This window comes from Malaclemys terrapin, chromosome 2, assembly GCF_027887155.1.
Source record: "Malaclemys terrapin pileata isolate rMalTer1 chromosome 2, rMalTer1.hap1, whole genome shotgun sequence".
Classification (NCBI taxonomy): Eukaryota; Metazoa; Chordata; order Testudines; family Emydidae; genus Malaclemys; species Malaclemys terrapin.
The window spans coordinates 126,936,523-126,964,283 of record NC_071506.1 but is presented as its reverse complement, the minus strand read 5'-3'; the positions used below and the strand labels follow the sequence as shown (position 1 = coordinate 126,964,283).

Here is a 27,761-nt window from a genome sequence, read left to right as displayed (position 1 = left end):
ACCCACTGCAGGGTTTGTAAATCCTCTCCCAATGCTCACACACAGTATTTTTCAGTCAAAAATAATTAAAGAAGTTTTAACTTCTTAAAGCAAGAAATACAAGCTGTTTAATGGTATGAACAAAAAAATTCATATTCAACTGCTCTGAACATGCCTTTTTTCCTTCATTGTTCATGTTTAAAAAGTGAAGCTATAAAAGGCACCTTTTGTGTTTCCAGTATGCATAAAATTATGTGTTTAACCCACCTTGTCCATGTGGGCCAGGCACCTGTGCACTAAACCTGCTCTGGAAGCAATGACCCACTGCCATTTTGGGGGCACTTCTCCCCAGAAAGTGAGAGGGTACAAGATATCCAGTAGCATTACGCACAGTTTCTTTATTGCAGGCTACTGCAGACATCACTTCATTGTTCTGTTCTGTACTCTTAGCCCCGCACAACCTTGTCTGTAGTTGTGTAATGTTTAGCTAGTGGCTGTTGGCCAAGCCTAGATGATGCTTCTGATACTCTAATACTTATATTTACTAGATAACATTTCCTAAACTGAATGCTGAACTCCTATGGAAAAACAAATACTACCCACATAAATATCACCGAAGATAATCTTCTAATAATATCTCCTGATGGAAGTGCAGGAATCTCCGTGTAGCAGAAAGGATTGCACAAGGACCAGCACAGTAAGAGATACTGATATGGAAAAGTTTGTAAGCAATTGCACCGAGACAAATGTTCCACAAGGGAGTCATAATTATATGAACACATCAGTGATTATGAAGCAATAGCAGCAAATTAAGACATTGATCATTTTACCTCTTGCAAAGAATGTGCAGCCTACTGATGCGGTTTGGGCCTTATCTGGATCAACCGAGCAACTGTGTGCCTGGGGGCCGTTAAACATGTTGACTTAATTTGTGTTAATTCATATTTTGCCGTTTCTTTCCATGAAGCAAATCACAAAATACAAATGCAGGCTGGCTCCTTTTCTTACCGGCAGCCACATTTCCGACTGGTGGAGAAGCCAGGCTCCTGGGGAGAAAATGCTGGGCTGAAGCTTAGGGGTGGAGTATACTGTCAGACCGGGTAATGCACAGAGAGGCCAATAGCAGGACTGGGAAGAGAACCCACATCTCCTGACTTCTAGCTAGTGCCCTCTCCACTGGGTCATGATGCCGAGCCCGGTTGTGGGTGCTCTGGTATTACTGCAGTCCCCACACATTAAAGCAATGCGGTCCTGTAGGATGCTGAACACCCTCAGCTCTAGGATGACCAGACAGCAAATGTGAAAAATCGGGATGGGGGGGGAGGGTAATAGGAGCCTAGATAAGAAAAAGACCCAAAAATCAGGACTGTCCCTATAAAATCGGGACATCTGGTCACCCTATTCAGCTCCCAGGGTGACTCATTCCCTCATAGGACCAGGCTCCTTACTAGGGTCTGCACAAACCATGTGAGTCTCCTGTGCTGAGGCCCTCCCTCTGGCAGGCTGTGCCTGAGAACATGCTCTCTGGCCTGCTCTTGGCCCACGACCCTATAGAAAGGATGGTGGCAGCCGCAGGCCACCAGGGAATGAGATGAAGAGGGTAGTGCAGAATTGGAGTTAGGCCAACAGGCCTGGGCTTTGCAAATCCAAACCTGGGGGAGGTTTGATTCCCGTGGAGGGTCCTGTTTTATCTGCCCCACCAGAGCTCAGAGCTAACAGGGTCTGGCCTCAGCAGCAGGACATGTGGGGCTTTGCTCTCTGATGAGTCTGATTCCTCCCATGTTATCCACGCTGCATGTACATTACAAACACCCCGAGCACCAAATCTATCAGCTTCTCAGGGGTAACACTTGGGAGTCTGGTGAGGTTACGCAGGCACTGTTTGCAATTAACAGCTCTCCAGGAGATGCCTCTGGCAGCTAATTGGCTTTAGCTTTCTTGCTCCATTCACAAATGGGTGAAACACCATGGAAAAAACAAGTGCAGTCCATCCCCTGGCATACACACAATTCCCAAAGTTCGCCTGTGTCTGAGGCTCCGAATTGATTGGACAGTTTGTTTTGTTTGGGGATTTTTTCCTCCATATTTATTTATTTTGTGGATGGAGGGTAGAACCAGAAATTCTGAAATCCCACCCCTCGGAAAGTGGTTCCCATGATATTTGCAGAAGCAGCAGCCATGTCCCATGGAAGCATGTTCTCTAGTCTCCCAACTAATTTTGCAGACTGAGATTTGGATAGGTGAGCTATGTTTCAAATAAGCATCCACACAAATGGATCATCTAAAGGCAGCATGGCCACATCTGACACTGGGAATAAATAATTATTTAATATCAATCTTCTCAATAGTCTTTTCCATCCCCAATGTCTGTGATTTTATGATCTAAATGTTTTTCTGAACTACATTCTGAACTTTCATTTCATCCATCACTGGACAGCAGTGAGCAGCATCTCAAAAGAAAACGGACAATATGATTATGCCACATGAAGCTGACATCTGAAGGCATGGGAAATACAGTCTACGTGGAAAAAGTTATAATAAAGATTGATTTGGTTTCTTTTACATTTGTTTTATGGAGGGTGTTGTGTACAATTGCAGAAGAGAGAAAAGCAAAGCTCAGAAGTTTATATACTGGATAAAAGTTTAAAATAACAACAACAAAAGACAAATAGGTCGAGATTGTCTCATCAAAATGTACCATTAGAGAACTGAGCAGTGTTCTGCCACAGGCATTGTATCTATGTATCTTATTTACACCCTTGACACTGGTCTGGTGGTTTACTTCCACATAAAGGCCATTTACACAGCCAGGCAGAACAGGGCCATAGTGCTAAGGAGAACAAGGGCCTATATGTTCTTGTGGCTTTTTCCCATGAAGCATGTCTTTGGGATGCATTGCTCAGACAATGGACTCCATGTAGTTTGCACTAATCTAAGTTTTACTCATCTTAAAACTCAGAGATCAATGGAGGGACAGGCAGCCCTTAACCAAAGGAAATCTCTGCCATCTACCAGGGGCCTAGCTGAGAAGAGCATCTCTCTCTCTCTCTCCCTGACACTGTACCTCTAGGACCCATATTAAGCTCAGTGTCGGTACAGAATTGCCTGGGCCCCTGACATAGAACAATTGCACAAAACCTGAGATCCTTCTGGACATTCTAACCCATGGCGATTCACACTTAGCCCAAGTTTACAAATGGCTCCGCCACACTACAAATTATTCTGCTCTGTGGTATCCAGACAAGTTTGGGTTCAAGGTAGTGCATGCCGAACAAGCCGGTAATGAACCTGCATTCTTCACTCCCCCCAGCAGGAGCACCCAGGAGAACATAACAACGTCGGTAGTTTATTCAGGTGATGGGAGAGGAATGGCCCGGGAGGGGGGAAATTATAAAGGACTTCAGTCAATATTCTTTCCTTTATTCCTCACAGATCAACACCAAGTGCCGCCTTGCTGTGCCTGGCCTATCCCAGAGGAAAGACTCCAAATATACTTGGCTGATTAAACTATTTATTAAGATGATGTTAAAATAAAGTGAACGGCACAGAGTTTAAGCATAGAAGTTTCTGGTTATCAGGGAATAACATACTACTATATTCTTCATACAGGTGAAAGTGAGAGTGGGTCAGTTTACAGAGTCAGAAAACTACATTTCTCTGGGGCTCACCCACAGTGCAACAGGGTGAGGTGGTAACTCGTCACTCGGGCTGGGGGAGTGCTGGGTCTGTTCTCACTGGGTTTGCCTCAGTTTCGTCTGTGCATTTGCAAGGAGCAGAGATTGTGAGCTGGTGTCCATTATTCTTCCTCCAAACCAACATTCTACACTAGCTAGACACACGCTCAGCTGTTCCTGTTGCTAAAGCAAAGAGGATCCACGGAAGCTTGCGAACGTGGCCGTTTGCACGGTGCCGTACTGACTGTGTTCCCTCCCACTCGTGCTTGTCGCCCTCTCTTTTAACATGTAGGTGAGAAAATAATTTGTCCTGTCAACAACTGTTTATCTTCCAGGAGACCCAGATTTGTAAAGGTATTTAGGTGCTGCTGCAGGCCGCTTTGCAACACCTGGTTTAATTTCAAAGGAGAATTAGCCACTTGGGAGCTAAAATCTCATTGACTGTCCTAAATCAGCTTCTAACTCAGTTAGGCGTTGCAATGCTAACTGCAGCGATGCCTAAATCCCTTCAAAAATCGGGGCCTAAATAACCTTACAAGGATACAGCGAGGAACCACAAAGCATTTTACAAAGGCAGCAACTCTGTACCTGCTAAAGCACAAGTGACTCTGAGAGGGAAGACAGCAGCTGTTTCACAGAGCACTCTACCACTTGAGAGCAAAGGGCCCAACAGAACCCCAAAGCCAGCTGCAACTGTCCATAGAACAGAACCATAGAATATCAGGGTTGGAAGGGACCTCAGGAGATCATCTAGTCCAACCCCCTGCTCAAAACAGGACCAATCCCCAATTAGATTTTTGCCCCATATCCCTAAATGGCTCCCTCAAGGATTGAACTCGCAACCCTGGGTTTAGCAGGCCAATGCTCAAACCACTGAGCTATCCCTCCCCCCATTGAGCTATCCCTCCCCCCTGTCTGTGGATTTAGGGTGTGATGCTGGAGGTAGTTATCTGATTTGGAAAGGAGTTAACAGCCACTGCTCAGAAGGTCCAAGGGACATTCGCTCCTGCTCTCCTTCATGCTGTCATGCTGGAGCACTGCACTAGCCTGATTAACTCAGAGAGGAGCACCACCAATACCATCCCCTGAAGCAACCTGGTTCTCCCTGCAGCTCTCCCACCCATGGACTCCCCAGGCTCATCCCTGCTTAGCTTGTCGGACGTGACAAGTAATGTCATGCCCCGGACAGCAAGGGAGAACCTTTCTCACAGCAACCCAGCAGTAATGGCCGCCTCATGTCTGTCAGCAGGGAGGGCACCCTAATGGGAACCACATCAACCTGATGTGCAGGGGCTGCAGGCTGGAAATTGCTGGGGCTTTCCCTACTTTCCTTTTAAGCAAACAGCTCTTGATGTGAGTGAGTGCACAGCTGTGACAGGGGAGCGAGGTTTGGACTCATCCTGGAGCTGGCTCTGGAACCCATCTCCCCTTGGCCTTCATGCTGCAGCCATGCCTGTCCATACTGGGCATAATTAATCATTATAGACTCCTCTAGAGGGCCAGCAGCCACCTGTCCCCAATTGTTCTCCTGTCAGTGGATCGAAGTATTTTTCTGTCTTAATTCTTTTCCTTCTGCAGGGAACCAACCCAGCTGCTAGCAAAGGAACCATGAAAGCAAAGTCCTGTCACCAGGCTTCCTAGTCCACATTCCTGTTCCAGGTGAAACTCTGAAGAAAACCACCTCAAGCTTTCCCAGTTCAGCCCAGCTTCCAAGCCCTCAGCAGCCACACAAGCCGAGCCACGCCACTGGGCAAGCTGGGTGTAGGGTGACCAGATGTCCCAATTTTATAGGGACAGTCCTGATATTTGGAGCTTTTACTTATATAGTCACCAATTACCCCCCACCCTCGTCCCAATTTTTCACACTTGCTATCTGGTCACCCTAGCTGGGTGTGAATATTCTTGGTAGAATTGGTGCAGCCAGCCTGCCAGTCAGCATGGAACTTACCTTGGTACAGAATGCAAGCCAGAAATTTCCCATAACCCCCCTCTCTGCTGCAGGTGAGTCAGTGAGCCCTGCTGGCTGGGGTGGGAACGTGGGAAAGGACAGGCACAATCACTCTTCTCTTACTCTCAGTAGTTGTGATCCATTCGGTGCAGCTGAGAAGGAGAGGGCAGGTTTCTCCACAGCTCTGTCATTTTCCCATGTGGATAAATACTGTTTTGATTGCATCTCTGGGGGGTGGAATGCAGAGGTGACATTCAAGCGGAGGGATGCTTTGCTGTTTTGTTTTAAAGCACGTCACTTCCTACACTGGCCCAATTTGGGCTGCGATGTTTGCTCGTTTGGCTTTTTTGTTTCATGTAACTGCTTCTGTAGGACTAGCTGAGGGAGCCCAATGCATTTTTGTAGGCCCTGTAAATCCAGTGCTGATGGAACCTGTCCCATTAGTTGGGGGCCACTGGACTCTGTCCTCAGCAGGTTGGTGGCTGAAAAGTTTTGACGATTTCCCTCTCACAACCCATAATTTTAGCCTCAGGAGTCAGTGATGTCCCCACACTGCGAGGTGCCCCAGAGAGAGGCTACCACATAACAGGAATGTTTGAATGGCCACAACTTCCCAGGCAGGGATTTCCCTACACCTCCCCTGAATTTCCCCAACATCCCGTCCCCCAGTTTTGTGAACTAGTTACATGCAGTGTTGCCAGTTTAGTGATTGTTTGGAAATTTTAATTGAAATTGAAACATTAATACACACTAAAAACATATATAGTGTATAATAATAATAATAATAATGGAGATATCCCATCTCCTAGAACTGGAAGGGACCTTGAAAGGTCATCGAGTCCAGCCCCCTGCCTTCCTTAGCAGGACCAAGTACTGATTTTGCCCCAGATCCCCAAGTGGCCCCCTCAAGGATTGAACTCACAACCCTGGGTTTAGCAGGCCAATGCTCAAACCACTGAGCTATCCCTCCCCCCATTATGATAAAATATATGTATCTGAAAAAGTGTAATAGATTTGAAAAGTCTGAACATAGACTAGCTTCCTTATACAGCTGTTGTTTTTGATGACAATGTCAGTGCATTCATTTCGGTGATGTTGGCCAACCTAATAATTTCAAATGATGATTTGTATGCAAAGTCTAAATGAGCTCTCCCAGACAGCTAGTGATGAGCTGGGGCTGGGGGGACAGGCTTCAGGACCAGATTGTATTTACATTCACACCTATGCATCCGAAGAAGTGGGCTGTAGTCCACGAAAGCTTATGCTCTAATAAATTTGTTAGTCTCTAAGGTGCCACAAGTACTCCTGTTCTTCTATTCACACCTAATCTACCTAAGTATCCAGCAAACAGAGCTGTGTTGCCCAAGTGATAGATTTTGGCTGGGGTTGGGTTACAAATCACTTGAATGCTGGGGTAATGAAATGTTGTTGTTCTTATTGTATGAGTAACGGGCAGTAGAACTGTACTTAGCCTGTGCTTGTTGAGGTCATCAAGAGAGAGGGTGGGACAGGTGTTTTGCTTGATGGTCTCCACTGTTTAAAGACAGCTGATTAGGCTCCATAGATAGTCTTTTGTTTTGTTAAGTGACCACTACAGCTGAAATCACTGATGACCAGGTCTAAGTGCTTAGATCTGCTGTGGGACAGTGTTTCTGTGGAAGAGACGGCCCAATCTAGCAGTGAGATTCCCCCACTGAGAGATCAGCTGAAATCACTGAGAGCTGGGTGGAACCTCAATAGACTAACTCTCAGAGGTCACAGTGGCAGGTGGCAGTAGAAGGTGACGGCGCAGGGCCATTAGCAACAAAGCGATGGAGTGAACAGTGGCACAATGAACAACAGTGGCCAGAGCGAACAGTGAGCAGCTGGAGGAACGAGCAAGGTGCCTTCTTGCCCCCTCACTTGGAAGGTGAACTCACGTGAAAGCAACTCTGAACTCTGAGTCTCCACTGACCAAGGACAACACCGGTAAGTGTTAATGAGGCTGTTAAGAATGCTGGAGACACAACACAGTTCATGCGAACAAACATGACTGTGGCATTATACTTTCTATTTAAGCAAGAGATACCACACACTACAAACTGGAGGCCAATGTTAAGTGCATTGTCACTTGTTCATCCTGAAGTTGGACACTGGTTCTGAACAAGACCAGCAAATGCTCACTATCTTTCTGCAAGAAACTCAACTGACTGGCTAAAAGCATGCGGTGCAACAGTGAAAGACTCAACAGTTGATAAAGTGAAGAACTCTCTCACCACATTCAAAAAATTTGCATACATGGCTGATGAATGCACCGATGCAAATGGGCATCAAGTATTAAATCATTGTGTACGTTATCTTGATGTCAGTGGTAGGCCAGTCGATTCATTTCTAGATGTTCAAGTTATAGAAGACACATCAGCTGCATCTGTGACAACCTACATCTTAGAAGAGTTAAAAGCTTGTCAATTGGAGCCCAAACAGATGGCTGCTTGTGTATTTGACAGAGCTGCAAACTTCTCTGGAAGACATGGTGGAGTACAAGCTTTGCTCAGAGAAAAGCGTAACCCTAGTCTCTCCTATACACACTGCAGAGGCCATCTACTCCAACTAGCGCTAGTACGTGATGCAGACTCCTCAAAAGACATTTAAAAAGCTATAAATGTAATGTCTTCATTATATCCTTTTTTCAGCAAGAGTCCAAAAAGACTGAATATCTTGGAAAATATAGAAGATACACTGGGACTGAAGTTCAAATAAGTCCAACCTGGGAAAACCCGCTGGCCTTCTCATGAGCAATCCTTGGCTGTTGTCTTAAAATTACTCCAGCCGTTATTACTGGCTTTGGAAAGTATCTACCAAGATGGGATAGATCTAAGTAGTGAGGCTGGTGGATTACTTTTGCTACTACTTTCAGAGAAAACTACTGCCATTCTCTGTCTTGTAAGTCTACTGTTGAAACCACTTGGGTCATTAAACAATGCCATCCAGGCATCTGCTACAACAGTAGTAGATCTTTGTCCAGCAATAGAGGCTACATTTGGATCAATCAGAGAGCTATCCATTGAAAAAGTACTGGAAGAAGCAAAGACCTCAGTCCAGAAGTTGACTAATGAAGGCATTTATATTGAATCATTAAGTGAAGAGGACAAGAAGTGTTTGTTAAGACAACTGAAAAAGTACACAGACTTGATTCTTAAAAATCTACAACAGCAATTTCTAGATTCTACTCAACCTCTGCGTAGCTTTTACAGATCCCTATCCTATAAAACACCGACAGTTGAGTGGAGTGCGGCACTACCAGCAATGGGGCTGCCATGTATTCAGGACAGAATAGAGAATTTGAACACAGAGTGGAATATCCTACGACGACTGAATGAAGATTTGACTTCAACTTCTTTTTTATCATCACTAGTGGCTCAACCCGATCTTTATGCTATGTTTCCTGGGATGAAAGAAGTAGGAATTCATCTCTTGCTACTCCCAGTCACGACAGCTACAGTTGAGCATTCTTTTTCATCATTGAATAGAATTTTGTGTTCTGAAAGAAGTCACCTTCTGCCTGATCATGTGAATGAACTAATGAGCATATCAACTGAAGGAATGGAAGTACCGGACACATGAGAAGCCACCAAAGATGAATGCATTGCATTCAAGAAGTTCATTAACAGAGTTGTGCAAAATTACAAGAAGAAACCAAGAAGAATGTAGATGTAATGCTTCATAGAAGGCTTGAGTAGCCAACTTTAATTTGTGTGAAGATTTTAAAACATGAGTTAAATCTAATAAAATGGTCATGAAACATTTTTCAGTTTTTACTATGGTGCCATACAGCCCCCCTTCACCCTCACGGTCTCATCCCTTATCGGCCCTGACTCCCCCCCCCATAAATTCGAATACCCCCCCCCCATTTCAATTCCTGGGGAAAACACTGTTCCCAGGAGTAAATTCCATTGCACTGAGCATACAAGTGAAGTGAGTGCAAGGACAGCGCTGAGACTACAGGGAGAAACGGTCCGGCAGGACTTAGTGAGGGCAGCCAAATGGCGCAGCAGTGAGGAATGCACACTCTAGCACTCCCGCCACTCTGTTCTTTTCAGGCCTGATGCCACGTTGTGGGGCAGAGCCAGAGCACATCGCTCTTGCAGACCAGCAGAATCTATGCCTCCAGAATATTCACAGAGAGCTTATTAAACATAAAAGGAGACAGTGCAGCCAGAAACGGGATTTCAATTGATACAAGGAATACAACTAGGAAAATCCCGTCCCACGTAACCCTGGTTAGGAGCAAACCTGCAAGGGCTCCCGGGCACCTCGCTGCAGCTCCTAGGAATGGATATTTTACTCCGTGGTATTCCAATCCAGCTCATTGACTGGGACAATTAATCTAGATGTATTCCACTGAGCAGTCTACACACCTGGCTAGGGCAGCCGGGAGCATTGGCTGAGTGAGCATGGGAATAGCTGCAAAGCTGTGTTGCTGTCAGTGCCACCTCTGACTGGATCCCAAGTAACAGGGACCCCGATCTATCAGCAGCAGCAAAGCAGGGGTAAGAGAACTTCTGCTTGCTGGGCTGCATGCTTGGACATCTGCTTCCTGGCATACGTTTAATAGGCTTTAAAATCTGCTTTATGGGGCACTTCTGAGACCCCCTGCCACGTAGAGGGGCAGTTTGACTCTGCTCTTTAGTATAGATGAGCAGCCATGGTGTGAGTGGAAATATGTGATGTGTCTGATGTGCCAGAGCTTTAATGGCAATAATACCCAGCTCTTACGTAGTGCATTTCATCAACAGTTCTCAGCGTGCTTCCAAAGGAGGACAGTATCATTACCCCCATGTCACATATGGGGAAACTGAGGCACAGAGAAGGGAAGTGACATTCCCAAGGTCACCCCACAGGCCAGTGGCGAATCTGAGACTAGAGCCCGGGTCTCTGGAATCCCAGTCCAGTGCTCTATCCACAGGCGCTTAGAGAGGGGATGGTAAGGTCTGGACTAGAGATGGTTGGAAAAAGGGAATCTATGTTTGCAAAAAATTTCAAAATTGCAAAGCTGTTTTCATGTTGAAAGGTTCAAACATACCCATTTTCAGTGTCGCTGTTTGTTGTGAGGTTTTTTCCATTTTCTTTTTCAAAACTTTTTCAAAAACATAATTGTATCGATTGAATGATTTTGTCCAAACCCTGGTTCTTGGTAAATGGAAGTATTATAATAGTGTTTTTGATAAAAGTTGGGGGGAGGGGATTTTATTTTTAAAAGCCATGAAATTTTTGCCAAAAAAAAGAAAAATGTCGCCAATGTCAATAATTTCTCTCTCTGTCTCTCAAACACACATATTAGGAAAGGCCATTTTTTCAGTGAAATATCTTTTCATCCTCAAAGTTTTGGCCAGCTCCATTCCGGACAGAGCTTCTTGAGGTGTTTCCCATGTGATACCCCAGCCTCAGTTATTCCATTCAACTAGCTGGAATGCTCCTCACAGGTCGCCCTATTAACCAGTTGGTGCTGGATGCACCTGCTAAGCAATCAGTGACCCACAGGACTCCCTTGACAAGCCTGATTTCTCCCCACCCTGTGTCCCCATGGTACTCTGGCTCCTTCATCTTTCAGCAGTGAGTGCCCAGGGCACAGCTGACCACGTGATGGCGGCTGGGTTTAACTGTGGTGAGAAAACGCACCTGAAAGGTGAAGGGAGCCGGAGGCTGGGCAGCACTGGGAAGCATACAGCAGCACAGCATGCTGCGGCGCCAACTGGGGAGTAAATGTGAAAGAAGCTCATCCAGAAGTGCGCACATGGGAGAAGCCTGTGTGAAGGTTTCCTTTAAGAATGTAAGAACGGCCATACTGGGTCAGACCAAAGGTCCATCTAACCCAGTAGCCTATCTGCCGACAGTGGCCAATGCCAGGTGCCCGGGAGGGAATAAGCAGAACAGGTAATCATCAGGAATTAACAAGGATCTTCCCATAGGCTTGACCATACATTACTTTTGCACCATAAGAGTTCCAAATAGCAGTTTCAGTGGGTGTTTTGGGTGTGTGAGGAATGCAGTATCAGGACCTAACTATATCACACTCTCTCTCTCTCTCTCTCTCTCACACACACACACAAACACACTCTCTCTCTCTCTCTAAGCATTTCTGGAAGTTTTGCAGAATGTGTAAATACACAATGGGTTCTGTTGCAGATTATTCCCAAGTGCCTGATTTAATCCATCCTACTTCAGCGACCATTTGAAAGGCACCAGACTAGGGTTAGAAAACAACATCTCTTTATAAAAAATGGGGAGGAGGGGAAATCACATTGTAATTGATTAATTCAGCAATTTTAGTTAAGTGAATATTGATACATGGATGGAAAAACAGGGAAAACATATGCAAGAATAAAGAACAGATACTGGACTTGCTATTAAACATAAGTCGTAACATCAAAACAGCTGGTAAAATAATGTAACATGAATAAAACGCTGAAGTAAAAAAAAAAAAGGAATGTCAAACATTTTCACAGTATCCTAAGCTTTTATACACATCTCAGGAGAAAGTAGAAGCCGATACTAGTTCTAAGAAGAGTCAAGCTTCTCAGAGAGGGCCTGAGCCAAAACCCAGTGACATCGGAGGAGACGCTGGGAGACTTCAATGGACTTTGAGTCAGGCCTGGAGCATCTGTGATGTGGGCTAACGTGATGTTGTAAGTGGTGCATACCGCCTTGTGCAGATTCCCTGCACCAGGCTGCTTCACCCTTACTGCATGAAAGATAGGTACTGCCAGTCCATTAGGATACATCAATTGCTTAATGTATATAGCTAAAATAGCTATTCAGTTAATGCATGTGGAACTAAATATATCAACAGCTATTAGATGGTGATTCCTGAAAAGGAGACAAGAACTGGGTTCTGACTTTCAAGAGCATGAAACTTACTGGACCTTTTCTAGAAAGGCATCTTCATCTGAAAATTCAAATGCATTTGCCCCGTCAGTGTAGGAATCATTTAAAAATCGAGGACATACCATATGTCTGCTGCTCTGAGAAGGAATTCAAGAAGTACCTATTAGAACTGCAATGAAGTACATTACAAAAACCACACACTATTTTCTCATGAAATCATCAATGCATTACTGAGGATTTTCCTTTGGTGCCAATTCTAACATTTTCAGGTCATGTCTCTCAGTGAACCCTTGATTTCCCTGGCAGGTTTATTTTTATGATTACACGAAAACACCATAATGTTATCTAGCAAACTGGCGTTATAGCAACGATTGTAGCTAAATTCCTGTAACACACAAAAACTCTCTCACCATCTGTGGCTTAGTTTGACAAGACTAGATAAAAGCCTGTTATTGTTCCAACAATACTGAAATGTTTTGGACGTGCTTTCAGGTTCTATTTCTGTTCCAGAATGTGGAGCTGCGTTAGCCTTCACACGAGTGGCAGCAATATCTTTTTTTGTTTTTTGAAAGGTGTAATAACATTTGTAGAAGCAGAAAAAATCAGGCCACCTTCAGGAACAACACAAAAGCCTTGCGTTCATTTTTACAGTCCTTAAAAGGTAGCTCTTTTCCGTTCCAATTCTTACTAACCTTTTACATTTCACTTCCTCTCTCAAAATCTCTATTTACAAACAAAAAAACAAGCCCCCCCCCCCCTCCAATCTGCCACACTTCCCTAAATTAACGCTCTAAACAGTTACATTAAGACAAAATGTAAAGATACTTTAACTGCTCACAAAGAACGTGATGTTACATCGGACTCATTTTCTTGGGTGCTGTTAATTTTATCAAAAACTGCACATGCATAAAACAGAACTAAAAAGTCCGATTGACGACCAATCAAATCTAAAAACTAGATCCATACAGTCTCAGAATCGCTGACAGTTCACCAAGCAGTGTTGCAAAGGGGAAAGTAAAATTGCTATCCAGCTACATAAAAATGTCCAAAAAACCTTGTCTGAACTATAACACACAAATCTGATAAAAGGATCTAGCTCATCCTCTTTTCAAAGGACTAGAATACAAGATCAGAGAGCTGGTAAACTAACTGATTCAGTACCTAGAAACACACAGTTATGCTAGGCTTTAAATAGGTAACTACAGTAACAAATTGCTTTTCCACAATGTAACTTTGATAGCTGATAGCTTTTCTCAGTCCTCCTGTCCCAGAGCAATACCGTCCCAGTAACCAGGACATACAGCCTGACTGACTTCAGAACCCCTATCTCGTGCCAACCAACCATGTTCTGGAATCAGATACTTCTTTAGGCCCTGGTCCTGCAAAATGGCACAAATGTCTGCTAGAGCTGGTCCTTACTGTATAACTGACCTGACTTTTACCAGGTAATTAACATCCTGTACATAATAGTTACAGAGGGAGAAAGAAATGCAAAGAACGCATTATCCTTCTAAACTGGCTTCCTTACAGGATTTGTGTAGGAAACTAATTGACACTGCTAAAAATTTTAAAGGATCAGATATTTTGTTTCATGCAATATACTAAAACACTGAAAAAAGCGACGTACTGCTCAGTTCTGTGGCCCCAGTTGTCTCTGAACTTGGACTTTTTGGCTCCAGATCCACTTTGTAGAAATCAGTCTAATTCTGAGAAGTGCCGGGGGGGCGAGTGTGAGTTCAAATCTACATGATTTGAGTTTCTATTTGAGCTGATGGTTCCTGCTGAAATATCTGTATTTTGTTTAAAACAATCAGCTTTTGCCCATCAAGAGGCATAAGGTACATTCCTATGATTGAGGCAGTGATGAGAGAAGGCCAATAAAACCAGAGGGACCAGCATGAAAATTCCCATATCATTAAAACCCTTTAGCATCTCCCCTTCTCTGATGCAAAACTAATCTCTTTTCTGTCCCTGCTACTCTGCAAATGGAAATAATCCTTGTGTGGACTTGGCAGGCTTTCCCCCATGTCCCACAGTGCTTTGCAGACAGCTTAAGCGTATGTTGTTTTAAAATAACCGCTACAGATATAAACTCTACGGCTTATAGTCCCGACTGAACCTGTGTTTTCCTTAATGTTACACCTCCTGATGGCTCCAGGTTTGTCACCTGCTTCCCCCATGTCCTCACCTATCTATGGTATTCAAGTCTGCAGAATTTAAAAAGCAACTAATGATAAAGTTCTTCATCTAGAATTAGCTTTGCATCAAAGATGACACTGCAAATACTGGTCTAAGATTACAAGGTGGGGTTTTCTGCAGAATTCATGTCCTAATTCCACCACCCCATTAGCTTTAAAAGGCCTTTCCCCACAGATAGTATTTCACAAAATTGGCCTGCAGTAAGAACTGTGGAAAACATCCCATGTAGGGAATAAACACCCCTGAGCTAAAGAAAAATCAATTTACCTAGAATTATTTCACTTTAGACCAATTCAATAGGATTATCTAGTATCACCCCCCGCCTTCGCTCTTTTTATCTGACAAGTTCCTTATTTAAATAGATTTGCATATCATTACAGCAACAGGTTACTTCTGACATTGCAGGTGTAAATAGTTTGTGACCTCAGTGACTGTTCTGTATGAATGTGTTGCACTTTCAAACATTCGCTTACAGGGAAATACTGATACTGGGGGTGGAGCTTTAAAGGAAGCTCAAAAAAAAAAATACAAAGAAACAAAACTGACTCAGGTACAACATCCACTACTACAGAAGGAGCAAAATTTGAACCCCGAGTCCTAGGGCTGTGCAAGTTCTGGGCCAGCAGGAGTCCCTCTAGCCACCTGATCATTTGAAGAGCGACTGAAATGTTGGACACTCCAGAGTTTTCATTTTCTTCATGAACTTTTTGAACTCTTTGTTTTTCTTATCCCACTTGTGAATGGCCATCAGCAGGTACTGGGTCTTCACTTTGCGGCCCATGATCAGGAAGTGGTTGCTGAGGTTGTCCAGCTGGTGGCAAGGACAGTCTGCTCCATTCTTTAGATACAGTACTAGCTTCTTGAGGTCTTTTCTCTTGATTGTTCCCAACTTCAGGGGCTTCTTCTTCTTTGGAACAATCTTTTTGTCCCCGTTCTCCTTTTTCACTTCTTTTATTTTCATCTTGAAAGCTGAAAAACAAGAGAGAGAAAACAACTTCTGAGCACCATTTGCATACATGAAACAGAAGCACTGCAATGCTCCTGGGCCTTCCAAAGCGAACTGAGACAGTGCCAGCACACTGCACATCTGGGCCAGGTGTGCTGAGAGCGCTGCTGAGCAATAACGTCTCACTGTTTCCTTGTGCTCCCCCACCTGACTGTCCCTATCTGCCTATTGTCTCCTGTCTTCTCCTTAGATTGTAACCTCTCAGGAGCAGGAACGGAGGTTATGGACTGCAGCTCCTAGGTGCCATGCAATACAAATAAGAAAGAACAACTAGCCCCTTGCTTAACCTGTACCTGTAGAGATGCTGCAGCAGTTACCTCCCTGCTGTGTCAGTAGCTATGTATGGACACCAGAAAGCCAAATGAACTGGCAGTGCAGATATCCATTCTGCTCCTTTAGACCCCATGCCTTTCCCATCAACTGCCACTGCTATTCTTGCATCCTACCCAACCACCAAGAAGGGAAGGTCTGGGTGAGGAGCTAGTGAAGTTGGGATTTTCAAGTCCCTGTTTCAATCCAAAGAGCAAAGCAGGCTATTTCTTAAAACCATGCTGCATGCTTTTTATTTGAAAGACAGATGTGTTTAGTTGGCACTGCATACAGTTTGCTGGCAAGATGTTAGTTGAATAAACAAAGCTATTTCCTTACTGTACAAGCACAAAGAGAAATTCCTGAAAGGGCCAATTAAAAGGTCGACTCAGCTTTTCAAATGCATTTTTTTAGTTGCTCCTGGCCCTGGGGTGTCTGTGAAACAAGTTTCCAAACACAGTGAATTTCTGCAGTTGAGCAACGAAGGCTCCTTGGAAATAGGTCTGTCTAATGGGGACCTGAGGTGTAGGAGGGCGAACCACATTGCTCTAACGAAGGTGCACACACCTTCCTGTAAGAGAAGGAGAGCTCATCCAATATGACTTAAATGGAAAAGATTTTCCTCTTTGGGCTCCCTGATTTCCTGAGCTAATGGCAACCTGAATAAAAAATTAATGTTCCTTCTCCGCGACCATGCAGAGGAATTTAGTTTACATGGGAGAAAATGATGAAAATGTGTTGTACATTAAAGTATCCCTTCAGTGCCATTTGGCTCTGCCTCTTCTGTTTTTGGGGGAAAGCACATGTGGCCAAAAATTACTAACATGCTTCCATCGTTTGGGGTTTACTTTAGGGCTGCAGAGAAACAGGCTTGAATAGTTGGTTAATTGTCTTGTGCCCCTTTCCTTTTGCATCTTAAATGTATCTGCAGAAGCAGACATGGTGGCAGCCTTTGGTTCTAGCAGGGAGGAAGCTCCCCCCGCCCCCGACATCTCCCTATGGGAGTCTGCCCTGTGGAGCCCCCCTGCCACTGCACAGTACATGTTGAGTTCTGGAAAGCAGCTTTGTGGACCATTCCAGACACAAAGGGAGGAAGGAGATGGTGATGATAATACTGAAAAGGCAGCGGAATCTGTCTATTACCCCCATGCTCCTAGCCACTGCATTGGCAGCGGGAATAATGGTATTTATCCACTTGTGTGCCAGAAATATCCAGCCCACTTGCCAAGGGCCCTGCTGTGTGATACTATTACCATACATGAGAGTAATGGAGCTGGAAACCTCAGTTACATTTTCATTCCATTTGTTTTCTGGATTCAGGATATTTAAGGAGCTAAAGAAATTGACCCAGATCAATTTTCAACGGGTCTGGAAAATACAGTAACAGTTTTTAGTCCACTCTACGCTCTGAGACACAAATTGGGCTGCAATCTCCTTCATTATGAATCCCAGTTTCTTTAGCAGTGCAGAATTTTAACTCCATACGAAGCACTGCAGATGTCTATGCAGGATGAAGGGTCCAGGAAACCTGTATAATCCTAGAGATACTGAATATGCAGGGACTCTTTGGAAATGTCCTGTTTGCAAACTGACTTCGTTATGTCATTGGTAGTTGACATCCTTGTTGCTAACACCCTTGGAAAGAACACTGCCCATCAGTTCATGGGGGTTTGTTCTGCTCCAGGCATCAAAGTGTAATGGAACCCCCATGCCTGGGAAGTGTCCTGTTCCCAACAGCTCTGACCTCTTCATTGTTCATTGTAACTAATGTTTATGGGACAGTTATCCATGCTTGGGGGTGACATGTAACCTGCTCAGACAAACCATAAATCCAGGGCTTGGCTAAGACATTGTAAAATCCCTCACCCGTGTACAGCGATGTCTCCAATGTTCAGAACTGGGAGCCAAAAACAGGGAGATATGAGGAACAAAAAGGTGGCTGACCCGGGACAACAATTTCAGTTCAGCAGACTCTGCTGTTCACAGCAAAGACATTCTGGTCATTTATTCTGATAGCAACACATAGAACTTGTAGTACTGTCACGTTCAAATACCATCCAGCCTAACAAATCAGATGCTCCTAGGTTATAGCCTCAATGGATATATGTGAAAAAAAAATGGCATAAAAGCAACATTCCCTCTCTCCCCTCTGCTGGTGACCTGGATTCTCGCAATTTCCTGGGACATCTCAGAGTAGATCATTTAATGTCGGATGTATTTGCTGGCTGTCAGCTGCCTGGGGACTAAGGACACGTTCTGAAAACAGTGGGGTCTGGCCAACACCACTGCTTTTTGCATGAGCATTGTGAAGGCAATTAGGAATCCTTAGCCTAATGGCTTGATTCATCCCAAGCTGTCTGATGCTGCTGACTGATGCTGCCGGGTTAGCATTGGATATTTAAGGCAGGGCCACTTGTATTGTGGTTTTATTAAAAAGAAATGCTGTGGCAGTGGAGACCATTGTGCGAATCGTCATTGAGGAGCCCTGTCCTGGCACACACTGATCCCATCCCAATAAACACCTTCACTCCCAGCAACAGGCAAGAAGAGGAGGAGAAGGGTTTAAATAAAGTCAGTCATCAGGACTGATTGAATCTTGGCTCCAGGGTCTAACAGCGCTGCCAACACAAACAGCTTCCTTCCCTCGGAGCCCCAGCCCTCCAGCTCCCCCAGCATTAAACCAAACTCAGCTTGAGATGGTCTTGACAACCTAATGCCAGATGGAGTCAGGGAGATTGGGGCTGGAGGAGCTGAAATTGACTCCAGTCCCCAGGAAGTGCTTGCTCACACTGCCTCGGTTTTCAGCCATCTCATGCAGGCAGGTACCAACCCCTGAGAGAGCTCAGCACAAAGGGCTATTTATAGCACTACAGCATGTGCAGCCCTTCCCAACCCAGGAGCTGGGCTGCCTGCATCTCGCCTGCAAAGAGAGCATGAATGAACTGGCTGGAGGGGGCTGTTCCAGCCCGAGCTCTGCATCTGGGCAAATTGCACTAACTTGCAGACACCCCATCAGTGCTGCCAACTCTCATGATTTTGTCATGAGTCTCGTGATAATTATTGTTTTCCTTAAAGCCCCAGCTCCTGGAGTCAAGTGGATCTGTAATGATTTCAGCCTTCATTCTTAAAGAAAAAGTTAGTTTCTAGCCCTCATGGCTGTGGAGAAAGCTTCAAACTGTGTCCCCAGTGCACCCTAAAGGCTCTAAAAGCAGAAGGCAACGACAAAGAACCCCAAATCTATTATTTTTACAAAACCTCATTATTTCTGGCGAGCCCGATTCACGATTTTTGAACATTTGGGGTTGGCAATACTGCCCCACCACTGACCAAGCACAATCTACATTTGCAAAGTGTCTGGGGAGAGCTCCTGCTCCCCTCCCCTCCCACCAGCGACTCAGCACAGGTGCCTGAGTTTTGCCAGTCCGGTCTGGGAAGGGCTGTGTCCCTGTATTAGTTCAGTGGGACAGAAAACAGCAGTGGCACTGAGCTACCAGGGCAGGGTCATGGCAGGTCACTTGGCAGGAAGAGAGCAGAGACCAGCAGAAGGCTCAAGACCCAGTGAGAAATGCTCCCATCTCTCTGCCACATCACAGCAAGCCAAATGGAGGCAGCTCTCTGCAGTGAGGGACAATGGCCCTGCTAGGGTGACCAGACAGCAAGTGTGAAAAATTGGGACAGGGGGTGGGGGGTAATAGGTGCCTAGGTAGGAAAAAGCTCCAAAAATCGGGACTGTCCCTATAAAATCAGGACATCTGGTCACCCTAGGCCCTGCCCAGCATTTCTCCGGGAGAAGGTGGCAGATTGCCCACCGAGGATTTCCAGGGCAGCCTGGTGTCAGCTCTCATTTAGGAATCAAACCCAAAATGGGCAGGCGGTGCCATGCAGCGGAGTGGCTTGAATTCACATGGAAATGCGCACAAGCCCCTCTCTGTATAGAGGGCCCTGCAGGGCTTGCTGCACGTTACAATCCCGCTGTTGCTACAGCAGAACCCCATCATGATCAGGCCAGTGCTGACCCGTTAACAGCTACATTTGTGAACCCCTCTTTGCCAGTCACGATGGGCTGGTTTCCAGAGGTGCACAGAGCACTCCCACATCCAGCTGACTCGTGGGAGCTGCAAGCACTTTAACAGTGGCACAGCACTACAGAACGGACATCTTATTGTTTCTGTTATCGTGTGTTATTTGCATTGCAGAAGTGCCAACAGCCCCAGCTAAGATCCGGGCTCCGCTGTGCTGGGCGCTGCACAGACACACAGGGCTTGTATACACCGCCCCGCAGCTCGGACTGTGGAGACCTGAACAGCCGTGCGCACCAAAGTGCTACGCTGTAAGGTCCCCGTGTGGACACTGTGGGCCCAACCAAAAGGCTCCTAGTGTAGTCTGCACTAGTGCAAACTAGGAACCTGTTAGTTCAGGCCCGCAGCATCCCCATGGGGAAGTTACGGAGCAGCGCTTTGGTGCTCTCTGCTATTCACATCCAGGTAGTCTGACCTGTGGGGCAGTGTGGACACAGCCTTGCTAACAGACTGTCCCTCCCATCTCATTAGACAAGCCAGACAAAGGGAGTATCCCCATTTTACAGATGTGGAACTGAGGCGCAGAGAGGCCAAGTGACATGCCCAAATCAATAGCAGAACTGGGACCTGAACCATGGGCACTGATGCCCAGTCAGTGCAGTAACCACAAGACTGTCCTTCTGCTGTTGTTTGTGTGACTGTATCAATATACACACACAGCCAGTCCAAGCTCTTCGACTCCACACTCCCCCTTACCTGAATCTCAATTATGTCCCCTCACTTACTTGACCATTCATGGCTGTGATGGCCTCAAAACTCTTTGGTTAAATAATGTCACACTGTGCAGGAATACATATGACAGGCCCCATGTGCCACATTCTGCCAGACGGGCATCGTTACTGCACAAGAGCTGGAGAGGAAACTGAAGAGGAAAAATCTCTGGTCCAGCGATAAACTCTTGGGCAGAGAGAATTATTCTTCATCCCTCACTACCAATCCTCTGAAGTCTTTAACCCAATGTCTCTCTGAAAAAGACGCCCCAGCTCCTCTCGAAGCTATAGGTTTGGGTGAAGTTCTCTGGTCTGTGTTACGCAGAAGGCCAGACTAGATGATCAGAATGGTCCCTTCTGGTTTTTAAATCTACAACTCCAGCAATTTTCACTCCTCTGGCCACTCACAGACTGAGGGAGAGTTTTGCTATTTTGTTGTCTTTGATGGTCAGTCTGAAGTGCATCTTCTGGCTCCCCTATCTAAGGTATTTCTACAGTGCCTGTAGTGGAAGAAGTGGAGGATTGTATTTCGCAGTCCCTTCCTTCATGGTCTTTGAGGTGGGTCGGACACACCAGAGCTGACCAGACCCCTGTCCAAACCAACATGATAGCAGACCAGCAGGTCTGGTCCAGTTCAGATAATCTCGCTTACCCAATGGCACTATGGCTAAGAGGGGTAGGGGTAGGAGTGGTCATGCCAGTATTATTAATGCAAGTTATCATAAAGGGTGTTTCTGCAGACCCTCCCCACCATCTTCCAAGCACTGCTCCATACAGTCGGCTGCACTCACTTCACTTGCCCCCAGACATGCGTGACTCAGCCTGCGAGGCTGGCCATTAGCCCTTCTCGCCGAGAAAGGCGGAAAGGATGTTAGCAAATGGAATTCCGGTTCAATGTTTTATTTCCTTTTCAGCTGAGCATGAAACCGGTTTTTAAACCAGATCAGCAGCGCGCGCGCACACACACTGTTCCACACATGAACTCTCACATCAGCTGAGATTTAGTCAGTGAGGAGCTGTCAACTTCCAGTAGTGACAGAACGTGCAGTAATTACCGGTCCCTCCCCACTGGCTGCCCCGAACGGAGCCAGCCTTCAGCGCTGTCTGACAGCTGAGCAAACTGCATCCGCCACCATCCCCAGCAACAAACTCAGAGCTCCAGGGAGTCATCGGGATTAGTGCCCAGAACACAGCAAAGCTTCTGCTGTGTCCCAGGAGAGATGGGTGCAAGAAAAGACGCTTTGCTTGTGCTGCTGCAGCAGTAGAAGCCAGCCACCTTCAGGACGACACACAAGCCAGTGAAGGCTACTTCAGATCAGGCCATTATGCCAGCTCTTGTATGCAACATCACATCGCTGCCGAGACACTATGTGAGCTGCAATATAAGAACGTAAGACTAGCCACACTGGGTCAGACCAATGATCTATCTAGCCTGGTATCCTGTCTGCCAACAGTGGCCAGTGCCAGATGAGACACGTAGATAGAGATGTTTGCAGAGTTGTTGTAGCCATGTTGGTCCCAGGATATTAGAGATACAAGATGGGTGAGGTAATATCTTTTATTGGACCAACCTCTGAGAGACAAGCTTTCGAGCTTCCTTACACCTACACTGACCTGAAGAAGAGCTCTGTGTAAGCTCGAAAGCTTGTCTCTCCCACCAACAGAAGCCGGTCCAATAAAATATATTACGTCACCCACCTTGTCTCACATAAATAGAAAAATCAATGATATGACATGGGGGTCACTGCTGTGTGTGCAGCATCCCCAGTCCTGTTTAGGAGACACAGACGGCGCTTTCTTGGGGGCTGGCCCAAGACTGTGGAATGAACGCCCCAGTAACTAAGGGCCATCCCAAACCTCACCAGCTTCCAATCCCAGTGCAAGGTGCATTTCTCTGACCTGTCTTCTCCAGCAGAAACATAGAGCAACACAAATGTGTGTGTGTGAGTGTATCTATCTATCATCTATCTAAAATAAATTCCAAAGCAAGACACTCCCCTGCACACAAACACGTGACAGATGTTAGGCACATTGCTTAATGAACAACTGGAAGGCACTCAGATACTATGGTGATGAGTCCGATATAAGAACAGAGTGGAGTTTAGTGTGTTCCTTTCTCTCCAGGATTGTCTACACTAGAAACCTCGACCTGACTACAACCGTTCCCAAGCATGGACGCTGCTTTCTCATGACTGAACTGGTCCAGGCCTGCTCGAGGTCTCCATGACCAGTCCAGTCGAGATCATGTGTCCCCCTGCACCAGCACTAGTGAGCACACGGCTCCTCGCCTCAGCCTCTCTCCCAGAACACACACACCCTGAGCGTCATTGCTTCCAGATGTTACTTACGTGGATCTGAAAATCCAAATACAATTTTTAAAAGTACTGTCTGCTGAGAGGACTTGTCAATCAACTGTGCGACTGCCCCAGGGAGAGGCGCGTGGGGCTTGACGATGAGATGCAGTCCCAGAATGGAATCTCCCCTGTAGCATGTCCTGTTTGGAATGCCAGAGCCGCAATCACTTTCCCAGAATAGTAACGCAAGACCTGATGGGGCCAGTGAGAGTCACACAGGGACCAGCTGGATGTCATTATTATTATTCATTGCTCATATTAGAGTGGCCTCCAATCCAGGCTGGCACCCCACGGTGCTAGGCAAGAAGCAGTCACTGCCCCAAAGAGTTGACAGACTATGTGAACAAGGCAGCAGCTAGTAAGCATTCTCCCAGGATCTGAGGCACTGAGACATCCCACAGGAACTCAGTGGCAGGCCCAGAATTGAAGCCAGGTCACTGGAGGCCCAATCCAGAGCCCTGACCCCAAGACCAGTCATCCTCTCTAGTTTGCCAGTAATTTCCTACAAGCCACCTGCTCTGTGCGGCAGTCCAGTGATAAAACCTACTCCATGTTTTGGCCACAACACAGCAAGATACTTATGCGTGTGCTTAACTTTAAGCATCTGAGTAGTGTCACCGAAGGCCCTGGAACTCCTCTCACAGCAAAATTGGGGATATCAGAATGGCCATACATGGCCAGACCAATGGTCCCTCTAGCCCAGTATCCTGCTTGCTGACAGTGGCCCACACCAGGTGCACCAGAGGGAATGAACAGGACAGACAATCATGGAGTGATCTATGCCCTGTTGCCCAGTGCCGTGCTGAAGTGGCGTATTGGGGACAGGAGTGGTGGTGGTGGTCCTGTTTGGGTTAGGATTTAATTTCATACCAGATGCCATTATGAAACAGGCCATTCCTGTGAGCGCTGCGGTTGAGGCCGCTTACTGGTGAGTAACGAAAGTTTACTACTGTGAGCACAAGTTTCCAACCACCCACTTCAAAGCCTCTTCCCAGAATGCCTGAAAGTTCAAGCTTTATTCAGGCTGAGAATCATCTGGGGGGGAAACGAGGCCAGATTATAGGAAATATTTTTAATCTCAGACCTCAACATATTTCAACCATATTGTTTTTACAACAACAAATTCTAACCCAGGGTGTCAACTCACAGGCTGCACCAGGGCTCACGCCGATACAATCCTCACCTGCCCTTCTCCAGACTTAGGGTCTGGGCAGCAGCCGCTTAACAGACCAAGCACAACAGCGTAACCAGACGGGGTGGCAATGTGACATCCAGCCCCGCACAAGGTATGTCTACCCTGCATTTTGGAGTGAGTGGGAGCAAGCCACTGCCCTGGCTGATAGACTCAGGCTAGCAGAACTCACGCTAGCGCTCTAAAATAAATGCCTTGACAGCGCTCTGAAGTTAGGGCTCGGGTGGGAGCTCGGGCTCTGAAGCTGAGGGAGTGGGGTAGGTTCACAGCCCGAGTGTGTGCATGGAGTTGATTCTCCCCCAGCATCCCTGCCTCAAGACACTGCACCATGGCAGGAGAGCAGAGTCCCACAGACCCCTCCCGGGGGGCTGCTGTCTGAGATGGCTCCAGTCACAATGCTCAGAGCCTCCCTTCCAGCGGGCAGCTGGGAATCAGGAGCCCCCCAACACCCTATGGGTGGGTGAAACCAAAGTTCAGTCCAATTTTCTCCCTGAAGTAAGGACGTTCGCACCAGCAACTACCTCCACTTGGTTAGGCTGGCACAACCCCAGTGCAGATGGGCTGCAGCAGGCCGGCACCAGACTGTTAGGGGACTGAGCTGCCTCCATGCAGACCCTGCTTTTCCCAGTGCAGCATGTCCACATTAGTGGTTTTCACTGGGCCACACTTCCCAGCCAGGCGGGTCCTTTGTCCTGCTCCAGCTTCCACCATGGGCTCCTTGCCCTGCCTTGGTATCCCCATCTGGGCCCCTCGCCCTGCCCCGGAATCCCCATCTGGGCCCCTCGCCCTGCTGTGCATCCAGCTTTGCTTTCTACTTTGTCCTTTTGTTTTTTGTCTCACTTCCTGGAGCACAAAGAGCAAGTTTGAGAGGGACAAGCCAATGGCTCTAGGAGCTCAGCCCTGACACCACCATGAATCTGGGTCTCCAGGAGCAGTATTCCTCTGCTAAGACAACATGCAGCCCGGTTAGACTGAAGCCAGGAATTTGGCCTTGACTACAAAGGGGCTGTATCAGATTGTAGCATAGTTCTGCTATCGCTAATGCAGATAGAGCAGTAAGCACTGAAGATATAAAAGTGTCCTTTCTGATTTCCGCTCACATGAAACAGGATCTATGAAAATGTTTGTTCACTCAGAATGAAATTAGTCTTGGCAGCGACAGCTCCAGAAAGAGCAAAGGCCCCCAGAAGTTGGTAGGGCTCCAGTCTGGGAGAGTGCAAGACGTTTTTCATCGTTCCTGCAATTCTTTTGCAATAGTCTTCAAGGCTCAGGCTGTCAAACCCCATCTCCCAAATGGGGAAGGAGGAAACTCAGTCTCTCCAGCAAACAAGATGCTTTGCCTTGGTGCTTCCTGAGAGCCGAGATAAACCTGGCCTCACATTCCCACAGCCCCAGACCTGCCAAATTCCCTTCCCTGGGAAATTCTCTGGAAAGCTGTAGTGACTTCTTCAGCACTTGCAAGCACCATGTTGTAAGAAGTGTGGCTGTGCCCAGATGTCCTCTGGGGGGTGGGATGTCTGGTCTGCTTACGTCAGACTCAGCCTGTGCTGGCGGGCGGGTTGACGACCCATCCCCAGGCACACCCCTCTGGCTCTCTGTTGGTGGTACTTATGTGGCTCCCATGGCCATGTAATTGGAGCACTTCATCACACCCCTGTGAGCAGGGAAGGCCGTGCCGTACCCAGGGTCTGGCCCCTGACACCCCTTCAGCTGGGATCATCTAGCTTGCTCTTTGTTTCACAGCACTCAGCAGTGCCCTCGGCGCGCCACAGGACAGACGCAGAAGGCACAGTTTCTGCTCAGAGGAGCTGCCAGTCCTTAGTAGAGAGGGCTGTGATTTGTGAGCAAAAGGTTCTGGGTTCTGCTGCTCCATTCCCTTCTCTGGATGAGCATTGACGGCAGAGGGGACGTGAGGTCGACTTGGAAGGGCAGGATTTAAGGAACATTTTTCTCCTCCCCGAACTACACTTTGTCTTCTGCTTTGTCCCCAGTTCTTTACCTCTTGCCAAAGGAATTGGTCTGGCCAAGCCCCACTAGAAACCCCGACAGCCTGGTGATCTTACCCTGTTTGGAGTTCTATGCAGCACCAGCGGCTTCGGTAGGATCCAGCTGCCTTGTCTCTTACCAAGGGACACCTTTCAAAGCTCTTCCTCCACCTGGCTACCCAGGCTGCACCCCAACGCTGACACTATGAATCTCATGCTCCTTCTACCCTCGGGAGGAGGCTGGAGTGTCAGAGCACTGGAATCTATTCATCTCCCTAAGCCAATCCACGACAATAGCTATGATAGGTTATAGACTACACTGCGCTCCTCTCTGGAGTCAGGAGGTGGGCTGGCGAGGAGCCAGGCAAAAGCTCCGTGCTGGGCATGGTAGGGAAGGTCACAAACCAGGTGCCTCCATCAGACCCTCACCACAGACAGTGCGGGTGAACTGCCAGAATGGGCAGCCTGTTCCAAGAGCACAGGAGACAGCAGTGAAACAAGACTCCCCCAACCTCCCAGGCTTTAGCTGCGATGAACCAGGCCTGGTGCAAGACCCAGGCACCTCTGGAACCACAGCCCTGCTCTTGACACGCTCCCCATTCCACTGGCGAGGAGCAGGTTTTATAGCGCTCCTGGCGTAACACTGAACACCTGTCCTGGCCGTCTGCCCTGCCCAATCCACGCCCCCTGCCTGCAGAGAAAGCTAACCCTGGTCTGACGGGGTCAGTAGAGCTCGCCTGTGCACCTAGTGTTGCCGCCTAAATGGGACAGAGAATCGCTAAGCCAGGAGCAGGAGTGAGGGGCCTGGGCCGACTCAGCTCCAAAGGCAGGATCAGAGGGGAGGCAGCGACATCTACCTCTGAGCTGGGAGGGGTAAGTCCCAGCTTATGTAGACGTACTTGCGCTAGCTCTGCTGGGGCTAGTGCTAAGAAACAACAATGTAGCTGGAGCACCATGGGCGGCAGCTTGGGCTAGCGGCCTCAGGACAGTCCCGCGGGGACCCCCAGGCCCATAGACCCAGCTGCTGCCGGTGCTGCCCCAGCGACACTGCTATTGTTCCTGAGCTAGCCTGAACAGAGCTACCATGGGTAAGTCTACACGCTGGGAATCACACCACCCCGCCCAAATACAGACATACCCTGTGTGTAGCAAATCTCCCGTTATACACAGCATTCCTCTCTGCACCCAGACACTCCTCCCATCACTGGGAGATTAAGGCCAAGTGGGACAGGTGACAGGATTCACGGGGGCTGGGGGATGTCTCTCAAAGACTGCCCCCATACTGCCGCCCTTGGGCTATCAATGGTCACCATCTCACTCCCTCTTGGCTGGAGGGACAGGCAACACAGAGACAGGAGCAATGAGCAACCTGCTATGGCAAAAGACCCAAACCTCCATCAAGATATTACTCAGGACACAAGCAGAGAGAGATCCCTTCCCTCCCCTTTGCAGGATGCATGCA

At 47.1% G+C, this 27,761-nt stretch overlaps 1 protein-coding gene across 1 annotated transcript in view; it reads right to left on the bottom strand.

Moving 5' to 3' along the window:
• Positions 1-11,798: 11,798 nt before the first annotated feature.
• SFRP1 (secreted frizzled related protein 1) overlaps positions 11,799-27,761 on the bottom strand; it is a 44,937-nt gene continuing 28,974 nt past the window's right edge. Inside the window, exon 3 of the mRNA XM_054020130.1 lies at positions 11,799-15,633. Coding sequence (XP_053876105.1) covers positions 15,311-15,633 — 323 coding nt within the window. The 3' untranslated portion in view covers positions 11,799-15,310. The remainder of the gene's footprint in view (positions 15,634-27,761) is intronic.